Below are 27,863 nucleotides of genomic sequence, written 5' to 3' on the forward strand. Positions count from 1 at the left end.
CCCTTCCAACAAACAACCAGTTTTGCAGATGTTTCTCACTTATTTAGTCACTAGTTACTGGCAGTTGTTCACACCAGAAATACACAATCCACACCACAATCAATCATGGATGTCACTACTAGTGTCACCTCCCTTATGCTTTCCCATGATCAATGTGAAATAGAGAATGCTTATTTACATTGACAACTATATTTGATCCTCGGAAACATGTTACCCCATTGTTGTTCCAGATGCACTGGCTACCAATCAATTTCCAGGCTCAATTCAAAGTGTTGGTTATTACCTTTCGGGTGCAATCCTATGCTTCTTTAGGTAGAAAAAAAGTCCTAGAACTCAGCATTCCCCAGCCTGCAATGAAGCTGTACAGCTTTTTGCTGTCTAAACCTGCATCATAATGGTTTAGGATCAGAATACCTAAAGGACCATCTCATAGTCATAGAATAGCAGAGTTGGAAGGGGCCTACAAGGCCATCGAGTCCAACCCCCTGCTCAATGCAGGGATCCACCCTAAAGCATCCCTGACAGATGGTTGTCCAGCTGCCTCTTGAATGCCTCTAGTGTGGGAGAGCCCACAACCTCCCTAGGTAACTGATTCCATTGTCGTACTGCTCTAACAGTCAGGAAATTTTTCCTGATGTCCAGCTGGAATCTGGCTTACTTTAACTTGAGCCCGTTATTCCATGTCCTGCACTCTGGGAGGATCGAGAAGAGATTGTGGCCCTCCTCTGTGTGACAACCTTTTAAGTATTTGAAGAGTGCTATCATGTCTCCCCTCAATCTTCTCTTCTCCAGGCTAAACATGCCCAGTTCTTTCAGTCTCTCTTCATAGGGCTTTGTTTCCAGACCCCTGATCATCCTGGTTGCCCTCCTCTGAACAAATGTGGTCTTCCAGGGTATTAGCTATCCCACCCAATTTTGTGTCATCTGCAAATTTGATAAGAGTTCCCTGCACTTCCTTGTCCAAATCATTAATAAAAACGTTGAATAGCACTGGGCCCAGCCTACTGTATGAACTTGCTCATCCTTTGAGATCACCCAGGAAGGCTCTTCCATGCATCCCACCTGTATCTGAGGCGTATGTGGTGACTGTGAAACAGCATTTTCTGGTTGCAACAAGGTTATGGGACTCTCTACCCTGGGAAATCTGTCAGTGTCTTTTCACCATCTCCATGAGATATTGGTTGACTTTCATTTTATTTCATTTATTACATTTTTATACCGCCCCATAGCCAAAGTTCTCTGGATGGTTTTCAAAAATTAAAAGCCATTAAAAACACATTAAAAACATTATACAAAATACAAAAAGAAAGGTACTATCATAAAACCACAGACAACGTATATTTAAAAACAATTTGTTAAACCATCAGTCAAGACTTGATTTATTTCATCTGCTGTTTTGTTTGTATTTAATCTTCTTAGTATTTTTTTAAAAAAGTTTATTGTTTAAATTGTATTTCAGTTCTGACTGTGTGTCACCTAGGTGCTTTTTAGCAGTGGAATGGTGGAATTAAAATCTGGTTAAATAAAATGCACACGTACGTGTTTCCCATCTCCTTATTCTTCCATTTGCCCTCTTTTGCTTTGCACTGTCAACATGAAAGTACTAAGCATTGCCTCAGCACCTACCCCCTGTTTAGGCCTTGACCGTTCTCTACTGATTCAAATCAACATGTGCTCCCCCACCCCCTTTGATTGCATTTCCTTTTATTTATGGTAATTGCACCAACTCCACAACCTGCTGGTGATGGAACAGATGTTGACTTCATGTATCTGGCCCCTCCAGTTAAAATAGGGACAAGCCAACTGTGGCCCTCCATATCTGTGACCATTGGCTGTGCCTGGTGGGGCTGATAGGAGTTGCTGTCCAACATCATCTGGAAGACCACAGGTTTGTCAATCCCTGTGTTAAAGGGTCTCAGATTGGAAGACTGAGAAGATTCTCTTCTTGAAACTTCAGGCAGCTAGTAAGAATAGACAGCCCCTGAGCACAATGGTCTGACTCACATAAGGCAGGCTTGTGTGTTGGAGAATAGCGTGCATGTTTGTAGCCTTTGAAAATGATTGTGATGAAACAAAGTAAGGAATTGGGGAGGGGGGAGATCCTGTGTGTGTGATGATGATGATGATGATGATGATGATGATGATGATGATGAATAAAAATGGATGCAAAATAGAATGATGTTACTGATGGCACAGCTTCCAACTTGAGTTGTGATAGATCTAGCATCTACAGATGCTACTCAACATGGTGTTCTTTTTCTGGAGAACCCTATAGCCTTTGCAGTATTTTCCCTGAAAGACCAGGGCCAGATAGCTTAGGTTACAATCCTACATCCAGTTTTAGGTGAGTAAGTCTCATTGAAACCAATGAGACTTACTTTTGAACATGCATGTATTGGATAGCACTGTTAACGTCTGCAGCAGTCTCTTAGATCTTCAAATGCTCCAGCAGCAATTAGAGAGACACAGAGGGTGGGCATGATTTTACATGGATGTCAGCTTCCCTAATTCTTTTTTCTTCTTCTCCATAGCTCCTGCACAAGCCCAGATCATCCATGCTGGGCAGGCATGTGTTGTGAAGGAAGATAACATCAGTGAACGCGTATACACTATTCGGGAGGGTGATACCCTTGTTCTACAGTGTTTGGTTACGGGGCATCCGCGGCCACAGGTAACCTTTCTGCCCCTATTTCCATCTAAAATCCCTTTCCTCTTTATGTGTTCTTTTGCCAGATGCCAGGCTTTGCCCTGCACATTAGTAAACATGAGAGCATTCCTCGTTGATCGGTGCATGGCTCACAGAAGTAGCCAGTGTCCTGATTAAACTAAACTGCTTTGATGCCTTAAGTGTCACGAAGGCAAAGCTGGACACCGTAGCATTTCATCTACAGAACAGAGAGAGCGCATTCCCTATTCTATAGAAGCCGAGTTCACTTCTCCTCATCCATTTTTTTTGCTTGCTCCAATCATATTAATGTGGAAGTTTCTAACACAAAGACTTGGCCATGAAAGTCTCTTCAGCTTGTTTCCCAGAGTGACCATCACACAGCTGCCAGTGGAAGCTGGAGGGTGACTTTGAAGTGTTACTGACCTTTATGGAATTCCCGTGGTAGAAGGGTGAGAGACATTCCTAACATAGCGGGTGATGTGTACAGACAAAACTCTCCATTCAGGAACACCATCGCTAAAAGCCAGACTGTACTTGCCTAAATAGCCCCTGGAGAACATGATATGATGTGGATCGGGTCCTCCAGGGAATAAGGTACATTAGGATCAGGAGAATGTCACAGCACTTCCCTCCTGTTGTCCTCATGTACTCTTTCAAAGCCTTAGTAGTCCCAGAAGCTGGAGCACTGGACTGTCAAGTCATCTTCTGTATGGATTCACAGGTAATAAAATATTTGCAAAGATATTTTACACAACAGATGTAAGAGAGCACTCCGGTCAAAAGAATTCAAGTTCTGATTGCTATTCATCTAGCAAGGACGCATCTCCCTACCCCATCTTTGTATGGTGACAATGGGCAGCCCTACCATTAGGCAGAGTGAGGAAGCCACCTCAAATGGCTGAGAATGATAGCAAAGCACTGGATGGAAAGAGCGGTATGTATCACATGATCTGTTCTTTGCCTGCTTAAGCTGGCAAAGTTGAAATTAAATTTACAGACTGTTAAAATGCTGAGAGAATAAAAAGATCTTCACCTGGCATCTGAAAGAATATAGTGTAGGTGCCAGGCAAACCCCCTTAGGGGGCTCATTACACAGCCTGGGTGCCACAGCAGAGAAGGCCCTCCTCCTGGTAGCCACCTGCTTCACTTCCTTTGGCAGAGGCTCACGGAGAAGGACTCCTGAGGATGACTTTAGGGTTCGAGCAGGTACATATGGGAGGAGGCGTTCCTTCAGATAGCCTAGCCCCAAGCCATTTAGGGCTTTAAATGTTAATATCAGCATTAGCCATAGAATCATAGAATAGCAGAGTTGGAAGGGACCTACAAGGCCATCGAGTCCAACCCCCTGCTCAATGCAGGAATCCACCCTAAAGCATCCCTGATAGATGGTTGTCCAGCTGCCACTTGAATGCCGCTAGTGTGGGAGAGCCCACAACCTCCCTAGGTAACTGATTCCATTGTCGTACTGCTCTAACAGTCAGGAAGTTTTTCCTGATGTCCAGCTGGAATCTGGCAACCATCTTGCAACCATCTTTAAATGTTGTTTTTGACTACAACTCCAATAAGCCTCAGCCAGCATGGACAGTGGTAATGGAGTATGGGAGCTGTAGTCCAAAACATCTGGAGGGTGCCTAGCTGTGTGCCCCTGGTAGACCATGATGAAAGTAAACCCAAGAAAACCAGAGTGTGTATTTCAATGTGTCCGTTTACACAGGCCATATTCAGGTCACCAGCAAAAATATATAAAAGCCATAGAATCATAGAATAGCAGAGTTGGAAGGGACCTACAAGGCCATCGAGTCCAACCCCCTGCTCAATGCAGGAATCCACCCTAAAGCATCCCTGACAGATGCTTGTCCAGCTGCCTCTTGAAGGCCTCTAGTGTTGGCAGGTTTGATGTAACACTAAATAACACCCCTCAGTATTGTCTTTCAAACACTCATTGGAAGAATGGAAATAGCAGACAAGTCCGATACATTTTGCTGCCTGAAGCCATGACTAGATCCTGCCACCCACCCCACCACCTTCCCGGGGCCAAGATGTTAAAAAGTCTTGCTGCATCATTCCGGCACCAATTCCTGCCTTCATCTGTTCCCCACCTTCCCTGGTGGTGACACCTAAAGCAAGTCGTTTCACTCTGCTGCATGGCAGGAAAATAACGTTATAGTGAATCCCACTGCTTTGAGCATAATTGCACTATATATTTAAATGTTGTCCCTTTTCCAAAGTACCTTGAGAACTGTAAGTTTGGGAGTGCTCAGACCACTTTGCTTGAGATCCATTCCCTCTTTATGGAACCCGTTTCCAGTAGGGATGTGCTCCGCTCCGATTAGGAGCGTAGAAGCAGTAGCGGATTGGCCTGCTCCGCCTTACCCAGAGGCGGAGTAGGAGCGGACCGCGGACCCCCTAGAAGCAAGGCGAAGAGAAGCGACCATTTTTCGGAGCTCCGAGTTCAGTCGGAGCGCTCCGGTCGCCATCTTGAAAACATTTCGCCATAGGATTGCATTGCGGCAAATAATCGCGCATAACTACGTTGTTTTTGAAGCTATCGTTCTGGAAATTCTTGTGCACAGAGAGTCGTGGATGGGGGTCATTTTGAGACCACTCTCACCTCTCTGCGTGCTGTGGTTCACGTGCAATATTTTTTTAAAAATCGGGTCAACCGCGGGGCTCAAACTGCGTTTCGGCTTTTCGCCCATAGGATTGCATTGAGGGAAAGAATCGGGGATAACTGGGGGGGGGTTTAAGCTATCGTTCTGAAAATTCTTGTGCACAGAGAGTCGTGGATGGGGGTCATTTTGAGACCACTCTCAACTTTCTGCGTGCTGTGGTTCACGTGCAATATTTTTTTAAAAATCGGGTCAACCGCAGGGCTCAAACGGCGTTTCGGCTTTTCGCCCATAGGATTGCATTGAGGGAAAGAATCGGGGATAACTGGGGGGGGGTTTAAGCTATCGTTCTGAAAATTCTTGTGCACAGAGAGTCGTGGATGGGGGTCATTTTGAGACCACTCTCAACTTTCTGCGTGCTGTGGTTCACGTGCAATATTTTTTTAAAAATCGGGGTTTGGGTTTTTTTTTTTTATTATTATTATTATTTTGGAAGCGATGACAGGCACATTCAACTCCCAATCCTGATGAGAATTCATCTCCTCAGAAAGCATCCTCCTCCAATCCCAGCGTTGGAGGGGGGACTAAGGCAGACCCACCCTGAGAACTTTCTGTTTTGTGTCTCTTTGTGGGTTGGCGTTCGTGGAGGGAACACTTACTTAGCTAGTGCTCCTGCTTTGGAGATAGATTAATTTAATATAGGTTTAGTTTGGCGCGTGTGTGTGTTTGTTTGCTTCTTTCTGACTTGTAGCTTAGTTTGCCCTGTGTTTTCCCCTTACTTTGATTTAATATAAACTTTATTTTTGAATTTTGGAGTGTGTGGTTGGGTTGGTTGCCCCCCCCTTCCCTGTATTAAAGCCTGACTGTTCTGCTTTTGTGAAAGCTTTCTTTTGAAAGCATACACACACTTTTTGTCCCATTTCCCTACATTTATATTCTTAAACATATTTTATTATATTCTTTCACATAGTCCATTAGTATATATTCTCATACATATTATATTAGTATTCATATTTTGTTCTTCTTATAGTAGTGGTTGGTTCTTTTTCCCCCTCCCCTCTCTTAAATCCTGATTGTGTTTCCTTCTATCTTCTATATACCAAATATACCAAAAAAATTGGATTCTCTTTTTCTTCTCTGTGTAACTTCGACGGAGTGGGCTGCTTTTGTCAAGTTCAACAGGCAGCCACAGATTGAGCATTTTGGGGAAAGCATACGCACACCATTTCCCTATTCTTAAACATATTATTATTATATTCTTTGACATAGTCTTAGTAGTCTATTAGTATACATTCTCATACATATTAGTAGTAGTATTCATATTTTGTTCTTCTTATAGTAGTGGTTGTCCCATTTCTTGTCCCATTTCCCTACATTTATTAGTAATATTCTAAAACATATTATTATATTCTTGTAGATATTCTTAGTAGTATATTCTCATACATATTAGTAGTAGTATATTTTATTGTTCTTGTCCCATTTCCCTACATTTAAACATATTATATTCTTCTTATACATATTCTTAGTAGTACCTTATACATAGTATTAGTAGTATTAATATTTTGTTAGTCATCATGAAAAGAGAAAGCAGGCGTGCTGAAAGCAGCAAGGCTCAGTCTGCCAGCAGGGCTTCCTCTCCTCCTGTGAAACTCAAACGGGCAACTCCTTGGCTGACTGCTCCAAAACAGAAGCAGGACAAGCAGCAGGCAGAGCCACTCTCTTCTGCAACTTGTGCCCGGCGTTCTCTTTTTGAGGGTGGGAATGGGAAAAGTGCCCGTTTGCAAGAGGCACGTGGCAGCAGTGCCATTAGAGGAGGAGGAGTATCCCCAACTCCTTCATTCTCCTTTCAGCCCACGAGCCCGCTGATGGACCTAGACGAGGTCCTCAGCACAGTGGAGGGGGGGGAGGAGGAGGAGGCGGTGGGCCTCCAGGATGTGGGGGCTGAGGAGGAGCAGCAGCAGGCCGAGGCTCTCTCCCCAGTCTCATCCCACACCCCTGTTTCTGTGGCAACACCAGAGAGCTCAGGCGGGCAATTGGTGGTGTCACCACAGAAACGAAAGACAAGCATCGTGTGGGACCACTTTGAGTTGGGAGCGGATCCCCGCTTTGCTGTCTGTCGCCACTGCAAACTCAGCCTAAGCAGGGGTTCATCGACAGGGCATTATGGAACCAGCAGCATGAAGATGCATCTTCATAGGCAGCACCAGGCGATCTTGCTGGGGAAAGAGGCGGGCAAGGCGACTGGTTCCAGGGGAAAGCCGAAGGCTGCTGCTGGCACTGCCACTCTAAGCTCTCCATCTCCCATCCCCACAAGGGTTAGGCAGGCAACCCTGCAGGACATGGGGTGGGGGAAGTATTGACCCACAAGATGGCGTTTTCCAATGCCCACCCAGGGTGCTACTGTGTTGGGGCATCTGCCGGGACTGACTCCTCCCCAATACTAGATCTATGACATGTCACTCTGCCTGCCCCTCTGCTAGCCTGTCCTCCTCGGTGACCGACTCGCTGGGATGGTTTGCGTTTGCAATGCGTGACTAACTGCAATGCTGGCTTAGAAACCAGCCATCACTTCCTTGTGCCCCCAGAAATGCCCGCAGCCTGCCTGCCTGCCTGCCCGCCTCCCCCGGGGTGCTGCTGTGGTGGGGCATCTGCCAGGACTGACTCCTCGCCTACTCTGCCTGCCTCTCTGCCCGCCTGGTGCCTGGTTTGCTCCCAATCGTCCTCCTCTGTGCCCCTCAAGGCGTAACTGCTGGCTTAGAAAGAAACAACCAGCCATCTTTGCCTCACTTTGCGCCCACTTATGGGTTGGTTTGCTATGCGTTAGTGCTCAAGCCATCCTTGCGGCACTACAATGCATGCTGCCTGCCTGCTTTCCATTGATGGTGCTATATAAATAAATAATAATAATAATAATAATTCTCCCCTTCCCGCCTTGCAGCGATGGTGTATGTGTCTTGCTTTGACTCAGGGGAGAAGTCCTTCCTGCGCTCACTTAGACTTTATCAAATTCAATAATCCCTTTTTCAAATGTGCCAGAAGATTTAGGGTTATCTCGTGGCATGTTGGGATTGCCTTGGAACTGGCCCCATTGAGCTGTCTGCAATTGCAACTTTAAATCCCTGACATACTGGAGTGTTCAAATTTCAAAAGTTCCCCTAACATCAGGGGATGATGGGATTGCCTTGAAACTTGGTGTCCATGGGGACACATGGGTAAGCTGTCATGGGACCAAAGGATAGGTTTCTAACGTGCAAATTGACGTAGTTGTAGAATGGGACTTGATTTGGGGTGAGTTAAAAAGTTTAAGCCGCGCCAAAAATCAGGGGATGATGGGATTTGCTTGCAACTTGGCGTGCATGTGGACACATGGATAAGCTCTCCTGGTGCCGAGTTTGAGGTTTCTAACATGCAAATTGACGGAGCTATCCCAAGGGGTGTGAATGGGGTGCCCGATTTTCATAAATTCCCCAAAAATCAGGGGATGATGGGATTGCCTTGAAACTTGGCGTGCATGTGGACACGTGGATAAGCTATCATGGTGCTGAGTTTGAGGTTTCTAACGTGCAAATTGACGGAGCTATCTAAAGGGGTGTGAATTAGGGTTATGGGAGGTGCGTTAGAGGGTAGAGCCGCGCCAAAAATCAGGGGATGATGGGATTTGCTTGCAACTTGGCGTGCATGTGGACACATGGATAAGCTGCCCTGGTGCCGAGTTTGAGGTTTGTAACATGCAAATTGACGGAGCTATCCCAAGGGGTGTGAATGGGGTGCCCGATTTTCAAAAATTCGCCAAAAATCAGGGGATGATGGGATTGCCTTGAAACTTGGCGTGTGTGTGTATACGCCCATGAGGTGTCATGGTGCCAAACGTGAGGTTTCTAACTTCAACGGAAAAAAAGTTGTTTACTTTTTTAGCTTTCAATGCAAGCCTATGGGGGGGCAAAAACGGAGCTCCGGATCCGATCCGGAGCTCCGAGCGGAGCGGAGCGGAAGTGGGCGGAGCGGGGGCGGGGCGGAGCGACCCGCTCCGAAAAATGGCGGATCTGCAAGTGAAGCGGAGCGGGGGGTCCGTGCACACCCCTAGTTTCCAGAGTTCCTTCATGTGGCGCTATGACAGCTTGAAATTGCTTTTAATTTGTCATGTAGACATTCTTTACACATTTTAGACAACTTTACTGTAAGCAAAAGGGATCTTGAAGAGTGAACGGTAGATCAATCTGGATTAAATAATTTTTTTTTGAACAAGTCCTTTGGAGATAATTGTAGGGCCAGTTTACAGCACCTACCTGATTTGGAAAAGAGGACTGAGCCACTGTAGGATGAGATGTGAATGTGTGGTACACCATGTCAAAACCATGTGGTGGTCATTGATTTGTTATTATCTTTATATCCTGCTTTTGGACCAATTCAGATCCTCAAGACAGCTTACAATCACTTCTCCTCCTCCTCCTCCTCCTCCTCCTCCTCCTCCTCCTCCTCCTCATTATTATTATTATTATTATTATTATTATTATTATTATTATTATTATTATTAAGTTTTAAAGCATAGCAACAGCATAAACCAATACAATAAAAATACACCCCCCCAAAAAAAAAAACAAATAATAACATCAAGAATACCAATGAAATCATAGAATTGCTCTGCTAAATCCCTGACATCTTTCTGAATACCGAAAGAGTGAATCTGGTGGACCTTTCTAGGAGAGCAGTGACGGCACCACGACAGAGGAAGTCCTAGACCCTTGTAGTCACAGATTTAACTTCAAAAGGCATCAGCACTCGGACTATAGTCTTGCCAGATGTCTTGAGTGTAGGGGGAGAAGAAAGGGTGCTTAGAAGATTTTCACTATGTGAAAATGGTTGTGTTTACATACCCAGATACCATCAAGTCAGAGGGCTTAGGAGCATAAACGATTCCATTTATTACAGAAGAACACAGAGAAATTGAAGCTTTAGAAGAGGTCTTTGTACATTCAGAACATGGTGCATGAGGAATATAGATAGAGCACTTATGCACATATGTAGAGGAAGGACTCTTTTGCACGTAACATTTGCATTTATGTGCAGAACATGAGTGTGTATTCCACCATTCCTTGGCCTCTGCCCTCTTGTTTTAATTTCCCCTTTTATCAGTTTCCTTTTTGGATTTCCTCAGTACTAGTCTTTGGTTAGTTTTAAAATTTGCATACATTTAAATGAATTAACAAATGTGAATGTCCATTGGGGCAGCAAACCTCCACCCATAGACTCTTTCTGTCAACCCCCTGCTTTTCCAAACCAGAGCTTTGGCTCTTAACCTTTGTTTAATCCCCTCCCCTCTGTTCTCTCAGTTAGTCATTAATGCTCCAAAATGTGGTCAAACTAAATAAATGAGGCTGAAATGAAAAAAGCCGAAGAAAGATTAAAGAACTGACTGAAGCAGCCATGCAAACAGAATGCACTCGGAGAGGCTTCAGGCTTCTAATGAAAGGACAAAGGCTAAATAAATCCCTCACGGGCTGCCATTAGCTGAGAAACTCCAAACTGTATGGGGGCACTGAGTGGGGGTCAGAGAACCCTATCATCTCATGTCTGCAATCCAAATTACCTTGTATATAGGCCTATAGGGAGGAAGAGGATAAATAAAGGTTGGGACAGTAGAATGGTAATAATGCCACCTTCCTCCTTTGCAATGCATAGGTTAAGAACAAGTTCCGTTCCCTATTGCCCTTCATAGACCTTCTCTGAATTTTAGTCGATTACTGGTTTCACCTTTGGTTCATCATCCAGAAAATGGGAATAAGTGTGACCTACAGGAAGGAACATTTTATCAAATGTAGACCAGCTTTCTCTAACTTGGTACCCTCTAGATGTTTCAGGCTACAACTCCCAGGACTTCTGACTATTGGACATGCTTGCTGGAGCTGATGGGAGTTGATGTCTAAAACATCTGGCAAGCATCAGGTTGGGAAAGTCTGGTGGTGGCAATATTGAGCTAGATCAATCAATGATCTGTTAGGCAGCATCCAATGTTCCATCCATGTGGTTGAAGCCAACCATAACCCTGTCCCCACCCCTAACAACCAGAGGTTTCTCTGGAGTAGCTATGGTCAACCTGAACTCTGTGAGCAACCTTCATACAAACAACTACCAGCACAACTTTGGCTTCCTGGTGGTGACGACACCGCTTAGGTTCTTAGGAACCAGGCCAGGAAGTTTCATCGTCGTTTGAAACTTAATATGGCAAAGACTGAATTGCTTGTTTTTCCTCCTAAACCTTCTCCTCATCTCTCATTCTCTCTTACTGTCAATGATGTTACACTTACTCCAGTCAAGGAAGCTCGTAGTCTTGGCTTTATATTTGATTCCTCGCTCTCCTTTATTCCTCATATTGAGGCAGTAGCTAAATCCTGTCGTTTTTTCCTGTATAATATTGCCAGGATTTGATCATTTTTGTCTGTCTCTTCTGCCAAGACTCTTGTTCATGCATTGGTTATTTCTCGGTTGGATTACTGCAACCTTCTTCTCACTGGCCTTCCTTCTTCTCACATCAGTCCATTGGTTTCTATTCACCACTCTGCTGCTAAGATCATCTTCTTGGCTCGCCGCTCTGACCATGTTACTCCACTGCTGAAATCTCTTCATTGGCTTCCAGTTCACTCCAGAATCCAATATAAACTTCTCCTGTTGACCTACAAAGCTTTTCACGGTCTAGCTCCTTCTTATCTCTCCTCTCTCATCTCACACTATTGCCCCGCTCGTGCTCTTCACTCCTCTAATGCCATGTTTCTCACCTGCCCAAGGGTCTCTACTTCCCTTGATCGGCTTCGTCCATTTTCTTCTGCTGCCCCTTATGCCTGGAATGCTCTCCCAGAACATTTGAGAATTACAAGTTCAATCGCAGCTTTTAAAGCTCAGCTAAAAACTTTTCTTTTTTCTAAAGCTTTTAAAACTTGATTTTGTTCTGACTTTTATACTGTTAGTTTTACTCTACCCTGTGCCTGTTTGGTGCATTCTCTTCCCCTTCTTATTGTTTTATTATGGTTTTATTAGAATGTAAGCCTATGCGGCAGGGTCTTGCTATTTTATTGTTTTACTCTGTACAGCACCATGTACACTGATGGTGCAATATAAATAAATAAATAAATAAATAAATAAATAATAATAATAACGGAAGAAGTATATGGGAATAGTTAAGTATGGAATTCAGGGGAAAGTGTATTTATAGTACTTCCAGAAAAACATTGCACCCAAAGATTCTGGAAGAGGTTTTTTTTAGGGGGGGTGTTGGGGTACCTGGGAATTCAGCTTTGCTCAACCTGGCATCATCCAGATCTATTGGACTTCAGCTGTTGTACTTCCAGCCAGAATTGTCAGTGGCCCTGCTATCTGAGATAATGGGTATGTGGCCCAATACATCTGGAAAGTTGGGGAATGATCCATCACAATCAATTGAGAGTATGATTGAGAGAGTGGGGAGGTGGGGAGTGGATTTCAACCTCAGGCTACCATGATCACAAGCAGGTTCTAAAGACAGAAGGTGAGAAGTTGGTATCTGGACTATATAGTAAAGGAGCAATTCTATGGCCTCTAAACAGAGTTGAAGGGGAGGGGATTGGATATTTTGGATTTCTGGATCTGTGGTCAGAATCTGAGCCCTCTTCTACCTCGCAATTGGCACAGAGAACTGCACGGGCTGTCTCTGAAGAATGGCAAAGGGGGTGTTCCTGTGGGCAGGGAAGGGACTGGAGAGGACAGCCTCCACCCACCTCCTTCCCTCCCCCTCCACAATGCCTCAGGCAGCTAGATGGGTGAAAAAGCCTGTCTAGCTGAAATGCAGAGCAGGAGGTGTGGCGGAGGTGACAATTGCCTCCACCGTGCCTAGTGCTTTGTACTGGATACTTGTAAGCCTCTGAGTTTGGAGGCTTACAAGTATCAAGGGTGGATCCCATAGGATTGTGCCCTAAGTGTGGGGGGTCTATACTGCTATGTGGCCAGGACTTTACATTGCAGAATAAAATGTACTTTTAGAGAGACACATGGTCATTTATTTAAAATTGTGTGGTTCCAAAGCTCAGTGGTAGAGCAACAGCTTTGCAGGCAGATGATCATAGGTTCAATCCCCAGCTTCTTCAGGTGGCACTGAGAGAGATTCTTCTCTGAAAGCCTGGAGAGCTGCTGCCTGTAGACAGTAATAAGTTAGATAGATGGAGCAACTGTTATCAGGTAGCTTTATGTGTTCATCTGCCATTGAAAAAGCAATGCAAATGCCCCACCTCAAAACCAACATCCCTTCAAGCTCATGATTTGCCCTTATAGCTGCAGGAACTTTCTTGAAGACATAAAATGCCTGATCAAGACTCAAAAGCGGAGGGATGGTTGATAAGTTTAAGTGACCAAGGTTCTGTATTCCAAACAGTTCTGCATTCCAAACAACCCCCTGTCCTTGAATGGCATCATCCGCCTTTTTATTTTGGGGACCATATTTTAAATCGTCCCAGATTTCTTATGTATTCCCCACAATTCCTCTCCTCTATCACAGAAAGCTCATAAAATTCCACAGTATGAAACAAACTTTGTGGCCACAATAAATTCAGCAAATTAATGAAAATCCTGATCCTATGAATGCTTTTTCCCCCCTGAAAGAAGCCCTTCTGAGTTCAATGGAACTTTCTCTCAAATGAGTTTGCATAGGATTTATTTATTTATTTATTTATTTTATTTATTACATTTTTATACCGCCCAATAGCCGAAGCTCTCTGGGCGGTTCACAAAAATTAAAACCACAATAAAACAGCCAACAGTTTAAAAACACAAATACAAAATACAGTATATAAACTAAAGCACAACCAGGATAAAACCATGCAGCAAAATGGATATAAGACTAAAATACAGAGTTAGAACAGTAAAATTTAAATTTAAGTTAAAATTAAGTGTTAAAATACTGAGAGAATAAAAAGGTCTTCAGCTGGCAATGAAAGGAGTACAGTGTAGGCGCCAGGCAGACCTCTCTGGGGTGCTCGTTCCACAGCGGAGAAAGCCCTCCTCCTAGTAGCCACCTGCCTCACTTCCTTTGGCAGGGGCTCACAGAGAAGGACCCCTGTAGATGATCTTAAGGTCCGGGCAGGTACATATGGGAGGAGTCATTCCTTCATTATTATTGTTGTTGTTGTTGTTGTTGTTGTTGTGTTTTCAACAAAACAAAACAAATTGTGCATGAGGTTTCTGCCTCAGCTCAGTACCTTTATATAAACATGGATAATTTGCACCACTAATTCTAGTTTGGTTTTAGACTGAAGGATTTGAATTGTTTAACAATAATCTTTATACCCAAGTCTGAAGCCTTATTTCCTCCACCTATGCCTGATACTCAGTTTGTTGTTCAGTCTTGTACAACAGTGCCATGGGTCAATTGAAAAACTTCAGCTTGCACTGGGTTTATAGGCAGGGGTGGAATTCTGTGGCGACAAGTCAGAGGTGAGGGTATTTATGAAAGGGTATTTAAAGGAGTATTTATTTTAAAGGGTAGGCCCCGCCTACCTAGTTATTGTTATCTGGAGGTCTCAGTATTTCACCTTTTACTCGTGCTAGGTTAAGGGAAAACAATAGAAATATTTAGAAAATTAAATTTCACTAGTGTACTCCATCTATAAAATGGGCATCTTCCCCCTCAAGCCAGCCTCCCAGAGGCAGACTAGGAAAACAATACTCGTTCTAACTCCCTTGATAATATGTGACATACATGCATGTTATCTGTTTTGTGACTTGATGTGTCATCTCTGGATGAGATTATGTGCTCAGGTTTTTGGCCCTGCACACATGCGTATGACTTTTAAAATTGTCATGTATGTTAAATATTTAAATGTTTTACTATTGTAATGCATTTATTATATTTTTAACTTTTGTATATTTCTATTTATACGTTTTAACTGTATATGTTTTAATTTTGTAACATCGCTCTAAGGGAGGATACAAGTAAATATAATAATAGTATAGTAGTAGTAGTAGTAATAATTGTTGTTGTGTTGCACTTGTGGCACATTATACCAGTCTGGATTATGGCGGGTTAGCTGTGACCTCCTCTTATCTGTGAAGGCCTACCTTCATCCTGAGAGAGTTCCACCCCTGTTTTTAGGCATCACTATTTGACCATCTGCCAATTTCCCTCAGTGCTCTCTGCTCTACTGATCCCATTTCCACTATGCTGTTCCAGGCCCCAGCTATTCATCCGCTTTGCCATTAGCTCCATGGAAAAGGGAAAGTAGCATGTTGTTTCTGGCCTGCCCGACAACCTGAGTATGGCATCCTTTTCATACCTGGTACCACCTCTTCCACCCCTCTATCTCTATTCTCTATCTTCTTCTCTTTGCTTCAGCAACTGCCTGTGTTTGTGCATTGGAGATGCCAATGCCAGCCTCTCCCAGAATGAGAGAACATTGTGTTATTGTAATTTGCATTGTTCCTTTTTTCAAGGTATTTCATTACTTTACCCTTTTGCAACCCAGCAGTTCACTCATTCATTCAATGCACAAAGCACCTAGAAAGTGAGCTTGATAACAAACAAACTGTGTGTATGTGTGTGACACACAGGCACCAAACTGATCAGCAAGGGGATCCATTCCAAAGAAAAGGAAGCAACAGCATAGCCAATCAGCATCTCTTACTTCTGAAATTTAACAATTTAAACCAACATTCCTAAACCAGATCCCCTCCAGATGTGTTGGACTACAACTCCCAGCATTCTTGAGTGAGGATGCTGGGGTTTGTAGTCTAGCACATCTGGAGAGTGCCAGGTTGGGGAAGGCTGGTTTAAATATCTTCAGCATCAGGAGAGGCAGCCAAATGAAAAGGCACTGACAGAAGTATGATAAAGATTATGTTGTGAGCCTCTTAACCAGTAAGTTCACACCCTCCAGGAATCGGAGCTAATCAGAGGACCCAATGGAGCCTTGTTGGCTTTTGAAACATAATGCAATTGCTAGCTGGATAGCAACATGGCAGGGGTTATTGCTCCTGGACAAATATCTTTGGGATCTCTAGAGAAACTCTTTATTGGTGGATGGGTGGGTAAAGGTTTTGGCAGGAACATTATTTATGTCATTAAAAATAAATAAATCTCAAGATGTGAAGCACAGGAATATGGCAGATTGTGCACTGAAACTGATGTGTGTGCTGATAAAGATTTGCTGTCTCTGGCCAGTGCCCCAATTGCTGTGCTTTCTTTCTCTCTTTCTCTCTGTCTTTCTCATTCCCCTCCTCCAGGTGAGGTGGACCAAGACCGCTGGCAGCGCTTCGGACAAATTCCAGGAGACATCAGTGTTCAATGAGACCCTTCGGATTGAGAAGATCCAGAGGCTGCAGGGGGGTCGCTATTATTGTAAAGCAGAGAATGGGGTTGGGGTCCCTGCGATCAAGTCCATTCGAGTAGATGTGCAGTGTAAGTCACTTTGTGGCCATCCAAAGCTTCCCACAGTTCTACTGCGTGGCTGTATCTGTTTGCTTGACTTGTGAAATTCTGCATTGACCTAGAACCATACTCATGCCTCAGAGGCAAAGGGACAGAATCTTGGAATTCCAGAGCAAGCGAAGAAAATCCTAGTTAACTAGGGACTAGAATATTCATAAATGGCTATGAGTGAGAACTGGTATGGTGTAGTGAATGCTGGGTTTGGATCAGACAGCTTTGGGTTCAGATGTATACTCTCCATGACGATCACCTGGGTTGCCCTAAGCAAGGAGTGACCTGTTTCAGATATATCATGGTTTAGTATTGCATGACGGAGCAGAAGCAAGCCCCAGGCTTATGCGCTCCTCTTCTCTTCCTCTTGCATGGCCACAAGAAGATCAGAAGCATCTTGTTTTAAACTAACCAGCATTTAGCATTATGTCTCAACTGGGGGAGGGGCTAATACTGGCTTGTCTAAACTATGATTTGTTGAGCCAAGCCATGGTTTATTTTCTTGGCTTGTTAACAAACCATATTTTAAACTAAACTGAGTTCCCTCTATTTGAACATAATTCTAAATTGATTTAAAACAGGAAGTGAATTATTCAGATCCCCCCCTTGTGGTTGTATCAGAGAAGGAAAGGTCAGGGGGTGCACACAAGTCTGAAGCTTGCTTCTGCTCATTCATGTAGCATTAAACCATAGTTTAATGTTACATGCAAGGAGGCCACAATTTTACAGCCTAGTCAGTGTACCTAGATGCCATTACACCAAAAAAAGAAAGGAAAAAAAAGAAGCAATCTTCTACTGTACTTGCCTCCTTACCTCAGCCTAACTTACTTTGCAGTTTTGTTATGAAGGTAAAATGGAATAGCCTCATACTTGTGATCCTCAGCTCACATAGTCCCATAAATGTTACAAATAAATAATATAATAAATACATCTGGGGCCACAATAAGAAAGCAATTAGATATATCTTTAATCAAGACTTTTTTAAAAGAAGAAGAAGGAGAAGGAGAAGGAGAGGAGAGGAAAAGAAAAGGCCTATACCAATATTCTCATGACCCCTTGCTTCTTTGCTTGGACTTCAAGCAACGTTTCAGACTTGCTATCCATTCACTTTCCCCCTCTTTTTATATAGCAAATTTCCCACAAGTTGTCTCTTCACACTGGTGTTTTGTGCAGTCAGTCAGCTCATGCACCTGGTAATGAGTGGTGTGACTGATCCTACTTGCATGCAGACATGCACGGCTTGCATTGGTCCTTTAAATGTATATTGCCACCATTCAGATGACTGGCAGACATCACGGGAGGGGACTTCGAACAGGGATCTAAAAGCCATTCCTGCTCTTCCCTTCAAGTGAGCTGCAGAGTAGCAGTTGAATAGCAGTGTTGGAACTTGATGGGTTTCCAGAATATGGACATTTTATAAGAAACTCTTTGAAAGTCCGTGTTTCATTTCAAAATCCACTCCTCCTCCACAAAAAGTTCACCTTCACCCTAATAATTAACATAAGTTTGAGCCCAATAAGAAAAATTCATTTCAGTTTGCTTTCTGATCAAAATTTACCCAGTTCGTAGCTTTCAGAGTGCGACTCAGATGCAGTCTGTGGTCAAAGTCCATACATTTCCAAGCTAACAATGTGATTCATGGACCAAAAAAATGCATATGACAGCCTGCATATATTTGAAAAATGCACATGAGAAAAAAATGTGTACTTTTTGAAAAATGCACACAAATATGCTTTAATCAATGGGAGAAGAATGAGTACATTTCAAAGATTCGCACAATTGATGCGTATGTTTGGAAAAGTATGCATGAAAATACAGACAGATATTCATGCAAAAAGAAAAAAATAAGGCTCACAATCTGATACGGACTTGTGTCAGAATGAGCGTCAAGGCGGAATTTAGAGAAGTTCAGCGAGCTCAATTTTTGCTGATTTATACACCCCTAGCTCAGATCTAAGAACAAGCAGCCCCTTTTGCTGTTGGTGCCACCACAGATGGGACGAATGGATCCTCATAGATATCAGGTGGCTTCCTTCTAGGGCAAGAATGGTATTTCAGCTTTTTCGAATGGGGAAAATGTACAAAAGCCAGAAAATCACCAAATGATTGGTGTTTGGGGGGAAAGGCAGAGGGGTCAGGGGAGGTGCTTGGCCCTTGATGAACACCAGAGGGACTGATTGGGACCCCACATGGATCAGATTTGGCTTCCAGGCCTGAGGTTCTGTACCCCTGCTCTAGGGCAGTTGTGAGCTTCTCTTGGGACATGAAGGCTTTCCTCCCTCCCTTCTCCTCCCATTGTATAGCTCTCCTATGCCATACCTTGCTTCTCTAAACTTGGTGGCTCATCATGGGGGAAGTTCTCTCTGATGAGGTGCATTATTTTTCATGGGGCTTCCCTTTGCTTTTAGGATGTAGTTTGGCTCTAAGCTGATGCAGAGTCCTGCTGTTCTTCATGTATTTCTGACCTTTAGACCTATGGGGTAAATTGGGTGGCCAAGGGCTTTCAAATACTAACATCTACTCTGCAGATGGACTTGGTAATATGCCTCCTTCTTTCTGCTTCTTTGTATTTTCCCACCCTGGAGAAGAGTTTGCATTTTATGAGTGATGGATGGATGGATGGATGGATGAGAGGGCAGGGAGACCTTAACTGCACACTCTAGTGTTTGGCATGACATCTTTTCCCCCTGTCCTTAATATGTAACAGAAGGTAATACAGACTTGCACTGACTCTGGATTATAGTTTATGTTATTTGTGGCCAGACCCACAGCTCACATATGGTATCTTTTGGAACATATAATGTAATGTAGTGCAAATTGCACAAGGAAGTCCATTTTTATAAAGGTGGCTGGAAGGAAAACCCTCAGAGTAACTTGGTGTGAATGAACATATTCCTTGCCAGATGTTGCACATTGACCCAGTTACCACATAAAGTGGCAAATTGTGAGTTATTTATTTTTATTTATTTATTTTATTTCTTTATTACATTTTTATACCGCCCAATAGCCAAAGCTCTCTGGGCGGTTCACAAAAATTAAAACCATGAAAAGCATAATAAAACAACCAACAGTCTAAAAACACAAATACAAAATACAATACAAAAAGCACAACCAGGATAAAACCACACAGCAGAAATTGATATAGATTAAAATATGGTATTAAAACAGCAACGTTTAAATTTAAGTTAAATTAGGTGTTAAAGTACTGAGAAAATAAAAAGGTCTTCAGCTGGCGACAGAAGGAATACAGTGTAGGTGCCAGGCGAACCTCTCTGGGGAGCTCATTCCACAGCCGGGGTGCCACAGCAGAGAAAGCCCTCACTTCATTTGGCAGGGGATCACGGAGAAGGACCCCTGTGGATGATCTTAAGGTCAAGGGCAGGTACATATGGGAGGAGGCATTCCTTCAGGTAACCTGGCCCCAAGCCGTTTAGGGCTTTGAATATTAGTACCAGCATTTTGGATCGGGCCCAGACCTGGACTGGCAGCCAATGAAGTTGTAAGTTAATTAATCCTGTGGGCCATTCTGAATATTCAGCGGTTGATCGGCAGTTGCCACATGATGTAAGTAGTTAGGTTAACCATGGGTTGTTTAATCTACTATTAACTATAGTGTCCAGGTTTAGATGTCATATAGTAACTTCCTGATCAGGAAATGAATATTCAGAAAGCCTGCAGAATGAGCCCAGCATGTCCCGTGGCAAATCATGGGTTACTTAGCCCATGATTTGTCACTGTTACATGTGAACAGCTCCAAAGTCTATAGCCAGAACTGGGATCTCTCTCTCTCTCTCTCTCTCTCTCTCTCTCTCTGTGTGTGTGTGTGTGTGTGTGTGTGTGTGTGTGTGTGTGTGTGTATGTAAAAGATCAAATCATTGCTAGCACTTGGAGGGAGTGAAAAGCAAGGACGCAACAGGATTCAGTTTCCTGATGTGTCTCCATTGAAGTCACAGGAATGGAACCAACCGTGGACATGTTATCTTGCTTGTGACCATCCTGGATCTGAAGGCAATGCACTTCCAAAAGAGCCAAAGTTGTTTCTTGACTGAATTCCTAAGCAGCTCTCAGCTTGCAGGAAAGCATCAGGTCACATGTTGCCATTTACCCACCCAGATCCGTTTTCAGTGCTTCCCATAAATCCCTGAAGGAGAAACCCAGGCAGCCTGCCACTGTGTTTCAACTGATGCCAGCAAGGCAGGTGTGCTGGGGATCTAGGAAACTGCTGTCACTAGCACAAAGTCCCCAGATATCGGCATTAATCAGGGAAGCTGCTGCTTGGAGCCTTTCCATGTTGGGAGGGAGGGAAAGGGAAGCCAGATGGAAGGAAGGGACATTTTAAAAGTTATGTTGATATTAAAACAACCCACATGGTTTTATCAGTTGGCAAGTTACCAACCGTGGGCTGAATTAATCTGTGATGTAGCTTCACTAAAGTCTTTATCATTGCAGACACATGCCTATTTAGTAAGGGGTAGGTGTGAGGCACTTTGAACACACTATAGAAATGTTAAGTAGTAGTATATTCGTAGTAGCAGCAGCAGCAGCTACAATTTGGTCCTTTGGATGATTCCACCTGTGGTGGAGACATGCTAAGGCTTAGCTGGAGAGCAGCCAACACCTGCCAACAGGCAAGAAGAATTTGTGGTGCCAGATCTTGGGGTACACAGGAACGTCCTGGGGCATCTTCTCACAGACCAATTCAAAAACAAGAGAGACAGATGGCATTTCTTCAGAGCCCGGGGAGGGGGCTGTTTTTGCTTTCTTACAGACTACAGTGGTGATAGTGGCTCAGCTCCCACCAGTTTACATTGGCTTTGGTGCCGCAGGGGGCGTTCCGGACAGCCAAGGGAGCAGAGTTGCAAAGGGAGGGGACAGGGGAAAAGATGGCATTGCACTAGGTTAATGCTAACTACTTTCTCCAAGGTTAGATCCCAGATACCCCAGGTAGGTTGGAACCAGCCTATAGTACAGGCTATAGTATTTGTGGTCCTCCAGATATTTTGACCTACAACTTTTATGATCCCACATTATTGGCTGTGCTGGTTAGGGCTGGTGGGAGTTGTAGGTCACAACATCTGGAGGGCCACAAGTTGCCCTCCCCTGCTAGACCAAAGACATGGATTGGGATAATGGTGAAATTCAGGGCCAGTTCTCTCATTTCCTTTTGTTGGGCTTATGCCACTACAACTGCACTTTCTTCTGCCACTTGGTCTTATCCAGAAACACCATTCTGGATAAGACCAAAGGTCTGTCTAGCCCATCATTCTGTTCATACAGTGGTCAACCAGCTCCCTCTAGGATACCCACAAGCAGCACATGAGCTCAATAGCAACGTCCCCTCTCATTACATGTTTCCCAGCAACTGATACTGACAGGCATATTGCCTCTGATTCTGGAGGTTGAATATAGCCATTCGTGCTACTAGCCATTGATAGCTTAATCTTCCATGAATTTCTCTAATCCACTTTTAAAGCAATCCAAGCAGGTGCCAATAACTTATGATACTGAATTCCATATTTTGTCTACGTGTTGTTTGAAGCAGTACTTCCTTTTACCTGTCATGAATCTCTCACCAATCAGCATCATGGAAAGACCCTGGGTTTTAATATAATGGGTGTGGAAGAAAATCTGCTCCATTTTGTCCACAACTTGCATAATGTTGTACACCCCATAGTCAAACATTTTCCTAAGCTAAACCATCCCAGGAGTTGTAATCTTTCCTCATAGGGGAGTAGTTCCAGCCCTTTGATTAGTTAGGTTGGCCTTTTCTGCACCTCTCAGTCACCATGATCAGTGATGACAGTTATCAAATCCTGTAGACCGATAGAAAATTAACATTCTTCAGGATATGGTAAAAGATGAGAACTTACCACACTAAGGAGCATTTGGTGGGGGAGGGGGGAGAAAAGAAAAGCCAGACAAAATTGTCAAGGGTCACCTTGTTGTAGCTGCTTTATCAAAAATGAATGAGAGAATTGGGCTTCAGATAATTGGGATTTACATCAGGTGAGTTCTATTGTACCCCAGATTTGCATGTTATCTCTAAAGCCCAGTAATGCTATTTCAGCTGTTCCATTGTCACTGATTTTTTTATTAATTTCTTTTAGCATGTGGAACAAGGTACAGGGCAGGCCCAAAGCCCATCCAGCTAGGGAATGCAGCAAAGAAGGGAATAGAAAGAGCAAAACGCAGAGGCAGCTCAGGGAGAGAAATAGTGATGGGTCCAACGGGAAGCATATTTTCTCACTTGAATGGTGAATGTGATCACAAGGCACTGAAAAAAAAATAACTGGATGTTTAGTTAACTCACAAAGGTCTCATTCTCCCATTAATATAAGCGAGATTCCCTCTGCACATTGTAGTCAATGCGTAGCTCTGAACCATAACAATTCAGGGGAATTTAATCATCCTCCCAAATGAGTCTGCCACCCCTATCTTAGGCCATTGTGGGTTCTTGCACACACACAAAAAAGGATGGATAGAGGGAAGACAGAGGCCTTACAAGGGATATAGGAGAGCGTTATTAAAGAGACCACATCTCCTAATGAAGTGTTTTGGAACTTGAAGGGCCTTTAATCTGGGGTTGCATCACTCCTCTTTTTTATCCACCCACCCACAGCTCACAACTCTGTCCATGTGTCTGAACTCCAGGCCTGGCGTGCAAATCTCAGCCTCCATTACAAATGCTGTCTTTTCAAAACACACGCCTCATTAAAATATGCAAATAGCCTGGTCCTGGCACATATCTCAGTGGGAAATGTCTGCTTTTAGCAGAAAGTAATCTCTTCTCTTGAAACCAGATTTCCAGACTTGTATATATCTGAATCAATGTTTTACATTCTAGTAGCATATAAGCGCTTGGTGGAAGAAAAGGGGCGTCAGACAGGAAAACAAACCCTGAGTCTTAATGTGCCCTGTGGGCCGCAAACTCAAAGGTGCAAGGAGATTTCACTAATTGCATCTCATAGATCTTCCCGTTTGAAACAAAAGGCCTGATTTTGGTCCTTGTCAGTGCAAATCTGGACTCCATCACTCAATTGAGTTCAATGGCTGTCTTCCCCCACCCCAACCGTCTGGGACCAGGGGCGTATGAAACTCGATGACAACTTTCATTAATCTGGTTTAGCCCTGTCTCTCCTTATTAGCAGAACATTAAATAGAGTGGGGACATAAATGGATGGCAAGAAAGATACTGTTCAATTCCAAGGGCTCCTTATCCCTCTTATCTACTAGATCTTGAAGATATTTGGAAGGAGGACACTTACTTAAATGAGCTAAACTAATGCCTTTAACAAGACCACATGGTAGAGACCTTCCAGCACAGTTTTATTTCACACTACAAGTGGGGGATTGTAATTTTGAATGTTGTGTAAAAAAAAAAAAAAAAAAAGTCTAGGGTCATAGGATGCTGCTTTATGCCAAGTCAGAAGGTCCAGATGATTAGTCCCTCTGCCTACACAACTTCCTTCCTCAATCTCACTCCCTCTAGTTGGGCTGGACTCCAACTCCAACAAGCATGGCCAATGGCTGGGTGTGATGGGAGCAGTGGAGGCTGATGGCTCTGATTTTGTGGAGCTGTGAATCTAGTCTGGGTTTCAGTTGGAACCAATCAGAACGCTAAGGGAGCTATCCAAAGTGGTATAAAGGAGCTATCCTATACCTGAAATGGGTTCTGCACCTTGGAGATCTCCTTTAGAGTTCTGTCTGGATGCACAGCTCCATTGAAATTGGAACCACCAGCCTCCACTGGATGTGAATTGTAGTCCACTAAATGTCAGTTGTAGTCCAAAACATCTGGAGGGCATTAGGTTGGAGGAGCTGGGTCTACGCTGACTGGCAGCAGCTTTCCAAGGTTTCTGGCAGGGCTCTATCTGGAGATGCAACGGATTGAACCTGTGTCTTCTTGCATGCTAAGCACGTGCTCTGCTCTACAACTGAGCTGTGGCCTTTACTTTACTGCAACCAAACGTGAGTGGGGCCAGATGACCCGCCACCCCACCCAGCCTTCCATGAGTCAAATGGCATCAGGAAGCAGGCCACCTGATGTCAAGGGGTATGTCGTGCCCTCTGATGTCATTTGGTTCCCGGCAGGTGTGTCAAGAGCACGATCCTCCTGACGCATCTGCCAGGAACCAGCTTCACTGTGCATGGACCTTCCACTGTTGGCGATGACCCGCATGCAACCAAGCCACTTTGCCTGTCCCACCCTTCTCCCATTGGGGAGAGGACATGGGGCAGGCAGATGCCTTGGGGAAGCCCCATTCAGGCAAAACATCCATGCCTGAACTGCCAGCAGGAGGAGCTCTCTTCCAGCCACCAGCTTAGTCTGATGGCTTCACATGGAGGAGGATCCTCACTGTTACCTCTGTTTTATGATAGGAGATAATGGTGGGGGTTCCTCCAGGGGTGGAGCTTTGTCACCAATAGCCCATCCTCTGGAGGAATCAAGGAAGGTGTCAGTCTGTATAAGCAACTTCCATAGATCAGACTAGGCGTCTGGACCAGAGATTGGCCTCCTCTGCCTTACTGCACATAGTAAACTAGCACCTCAAGGAAAAAAGGATCTAGCTTCAACCTATCTCTCTGTTGTGTAAGATTTTGCACACAGGAAGGTTTGTTTTTTTAAAAATAATAATTATAAAGGAATACATTGGGAGAATGCTCAGCTGGAGTTTTTTAGGATACTTGAAGGCTGTGATTTTGCACTATGATCAGCCCTCGTTTTAGTATGGACATTGCACTAGCTGCAACTTCTGCCTATAGCAGAGAGAGGGAGAGGGAGAACATATCAGGCAAGGGGGGCATATCTCAGTGTGATAGAGCACATGTTTTGCATGCAGAAGGTCCCAGGTTCGATCCCCAACTTCTCCAGGTAGAGCAAGGAAGACTCCTGTCTGAAACCCTGTAAAGCCATTGCCAGTCAGTGTCGACAATACTGGGCTAGATGGACCAAAGGTCTGACTTGGTATAAGGCAGCTAAACATTAGATGTATAAAGAGAGGAGCCCATTTTGCTTCAAGAGGAGATGAGTAACAGCACCCCTTCCCAGTAGGAGGGAACAGACCAGGTGCAATGATGCAGGGATGAGGGAGGTCTTTCTGCTGATATCTCAGCTTGGTGGAGCAAGAGCCTCATTCAGTTTTAAGGATTCTGCAGCCAAGGAGTTACAAGACAACACTAGCAACAACAAACGAAAAACCTCCACAGGGATGCTTTTGGCAGCCTAGGCTGAAAGCAGGAGCAGCCTTGGCTATCTGACTCTCACAGAAGCAGGGCCGGTGCCAGGCTTTTCTGCGCCCTAGGCAAGGTGAGCTGCTTTCACACACACACACACACACACACACACACACACACACACACACACACACACCACCGTATCCCCCCACCCCAGGTATGCGGAGACAGGTTACCTGTCCCTTGCCCAAAGTCCTGCTGGCTTGACGGGATGCTGCGGTGGGGTGGGTAGGCAGCTCCAGTTCCGTCCATTCGCCGCCGCCGCAGCCCCCCCCCCCAACGTCCCAGCTTGGCTTTGGCTGGGAGGGCCCAGCTGAAGCCAAGCCGGGACGCTGCGGGGGAGAGGAACGGCTCCACATTCTGACTTTCGGCGCACGCCGGAAGTCAGAACGTGGAGCTGTTCCTTTCCCCCCACCCCAGCATCCCGGCTTGGGTTTGGCTGGGAGCCCCCAGCTGAAGCCAAGCCGGGAAGCTGGAGGAGGGCAGTCAGACGGCTCCACGTTCTGACTTTCGGCGCGCTGGAAGTCAGAACGTGGAGCCGTTCCTCTTCCCCACCAGTGTCCCGGCTTGGGTTTGGCTGGGAGTCCCCAGCTGAAGCCAAGCATTGAAGCTGGGGGGAGGGCAGTAAGACGGCTCCACATTCTGACTTTCGGCGCATGCCGGAAGTCAGAACGTGGAGCCGTTCCTCCCCTCCCCCCAGCGTCCCAGCTTAGGTTTGGCTGGGAGCACCCAGCTGAAACCAAGCCAGGAAGCTGGGGGAGGGCAGTCAGACGGCTCCACGTTCTGACGTCCGGCACGCACCGGATGTCAGAATGTGGAGCCGCCCCCCCCTGCCCCCCCAGTGTCCCGGGTTGGCTTCGGCCGCTGGGCGGGCGCCCATCTGAAGCCAAGCCAGGGACGCTGGGGGGCGGGGCAGAAGGCTTCGGAACGGTGCATCTGGAAGCTGCCCTCACTCAGCCAGAATGGCTCTGGGAGTGGGAGGCCAACTTCTGGGAGCGCCATTCTGCGCCCCCTTACATTGGCACTCTAGGCGGCCGCCTAACTGGCCTCTATGGAAGCGCCGGCCCTGCACAGAAGCTATTAAAGCTGTCCCCTCACCGTCGCCACACTATCACACCATAATCATAGACAAGCTACAGACCATGTGAATTCTATCAAACCAGCACAAACATGGTCATGGGGTTTAAAATACCAGGACTGAAAATTAAAAACAATGCATCTAACGTTTTCTTTTGTTCTCTGGCTTATTATGAGGTGGCAGAACACACTGTTCATGCACAGGACAGAATTGCCCTTCCAGCCTGCTGGGGCCAGGGCTATAGCAGCCTTGTAGTATGTAGTGACCGATCTGCCAAGCACAAAGGGGAGAAAGGGGGTGCATCTAGGCTGGAAGTGTAGACACCCTAATAGGTAACGAGTGCGGGTGGAACACCTTCTGCCAGAGGAAGGGCAAAAGGTGGAGAAATCCTTCTGGAAAGGCTGAAGAGAGAAAATGTGAACACGCTTGGCAGCCCTGTGGACCTGGGAGACCCTGGGCTATCTGCTTTAGAATATCTAATAAAGATGGCCTGAGATTTCCCAGAAAGGTGGGTTAAACCTGTTGTAAATAAATAAATAATACTTTGCAAAACATCCCATTTTCTATATGTGCTTTTCTCAAAGCCCAAGTTTAAAAATTGCCCCATATGTTTAATCAATAGAACAGATTAAAGATTTAATGGGGCGTGAGAGAGAGCAGAGCAGAAAGCAGGCAAATGTGTGTGCTTGCTTATGTTCTGCTTCTCATATTTTACAATGGTCAGCATTGTATCACATTCTTCTTTTCTGCCTATTAAATGAATCTCCATCTCAGCTTATTAATCTCCTTTCTCCCCACCCTCACATTCACTTTTAAGTTTAACCCATTCCTGAATTA

General features: G+C 44.8%; 1 protein-coding gene across 1 annotated transcript in view; it reads left to right on the forward strand.

The window, feature by feature from the left end:
- The window catches only part of MDGA1 (MAM domain containing glycosylphosphatidylinositol anchor 1), a 311,837-nt gene that overhangs the window by 98,724 nt on the left and 185,250 nt on the right, over positions 1-27,863 (forward strand). Inside the window, exons 2-3 of the mRNA XM_063125616.1 lie at positions 2,532-2,671; positions 16,519-16,693. Of these exons, the coding sequence (XP_062981686.1) occupies positions 2,532-2,671; positions 16,519-16,693 (315 nt within the window). The remainder of the gene's footprint in view (positions 1-2,531; positions 2,672-16,518; positions 16,694-27,863) is intronic.

This window comes from Elgaria multicarinata, chromosome 4 (assembly GCF_023053635.1).
Source record: "Elgaria multicarinata webbii isolate HBS135686 ecotype San Diego chromosome 4, rElgMul1.1.pri, whole genome shotgun sequence".
Classification (NCBI taxonomy): domain Eukaryota; kingdom Metazoa; phylum Chordata; class Lepidosauria; order Squamata; family Anguidae; genus Elgaria; species Elgaria multicarinata.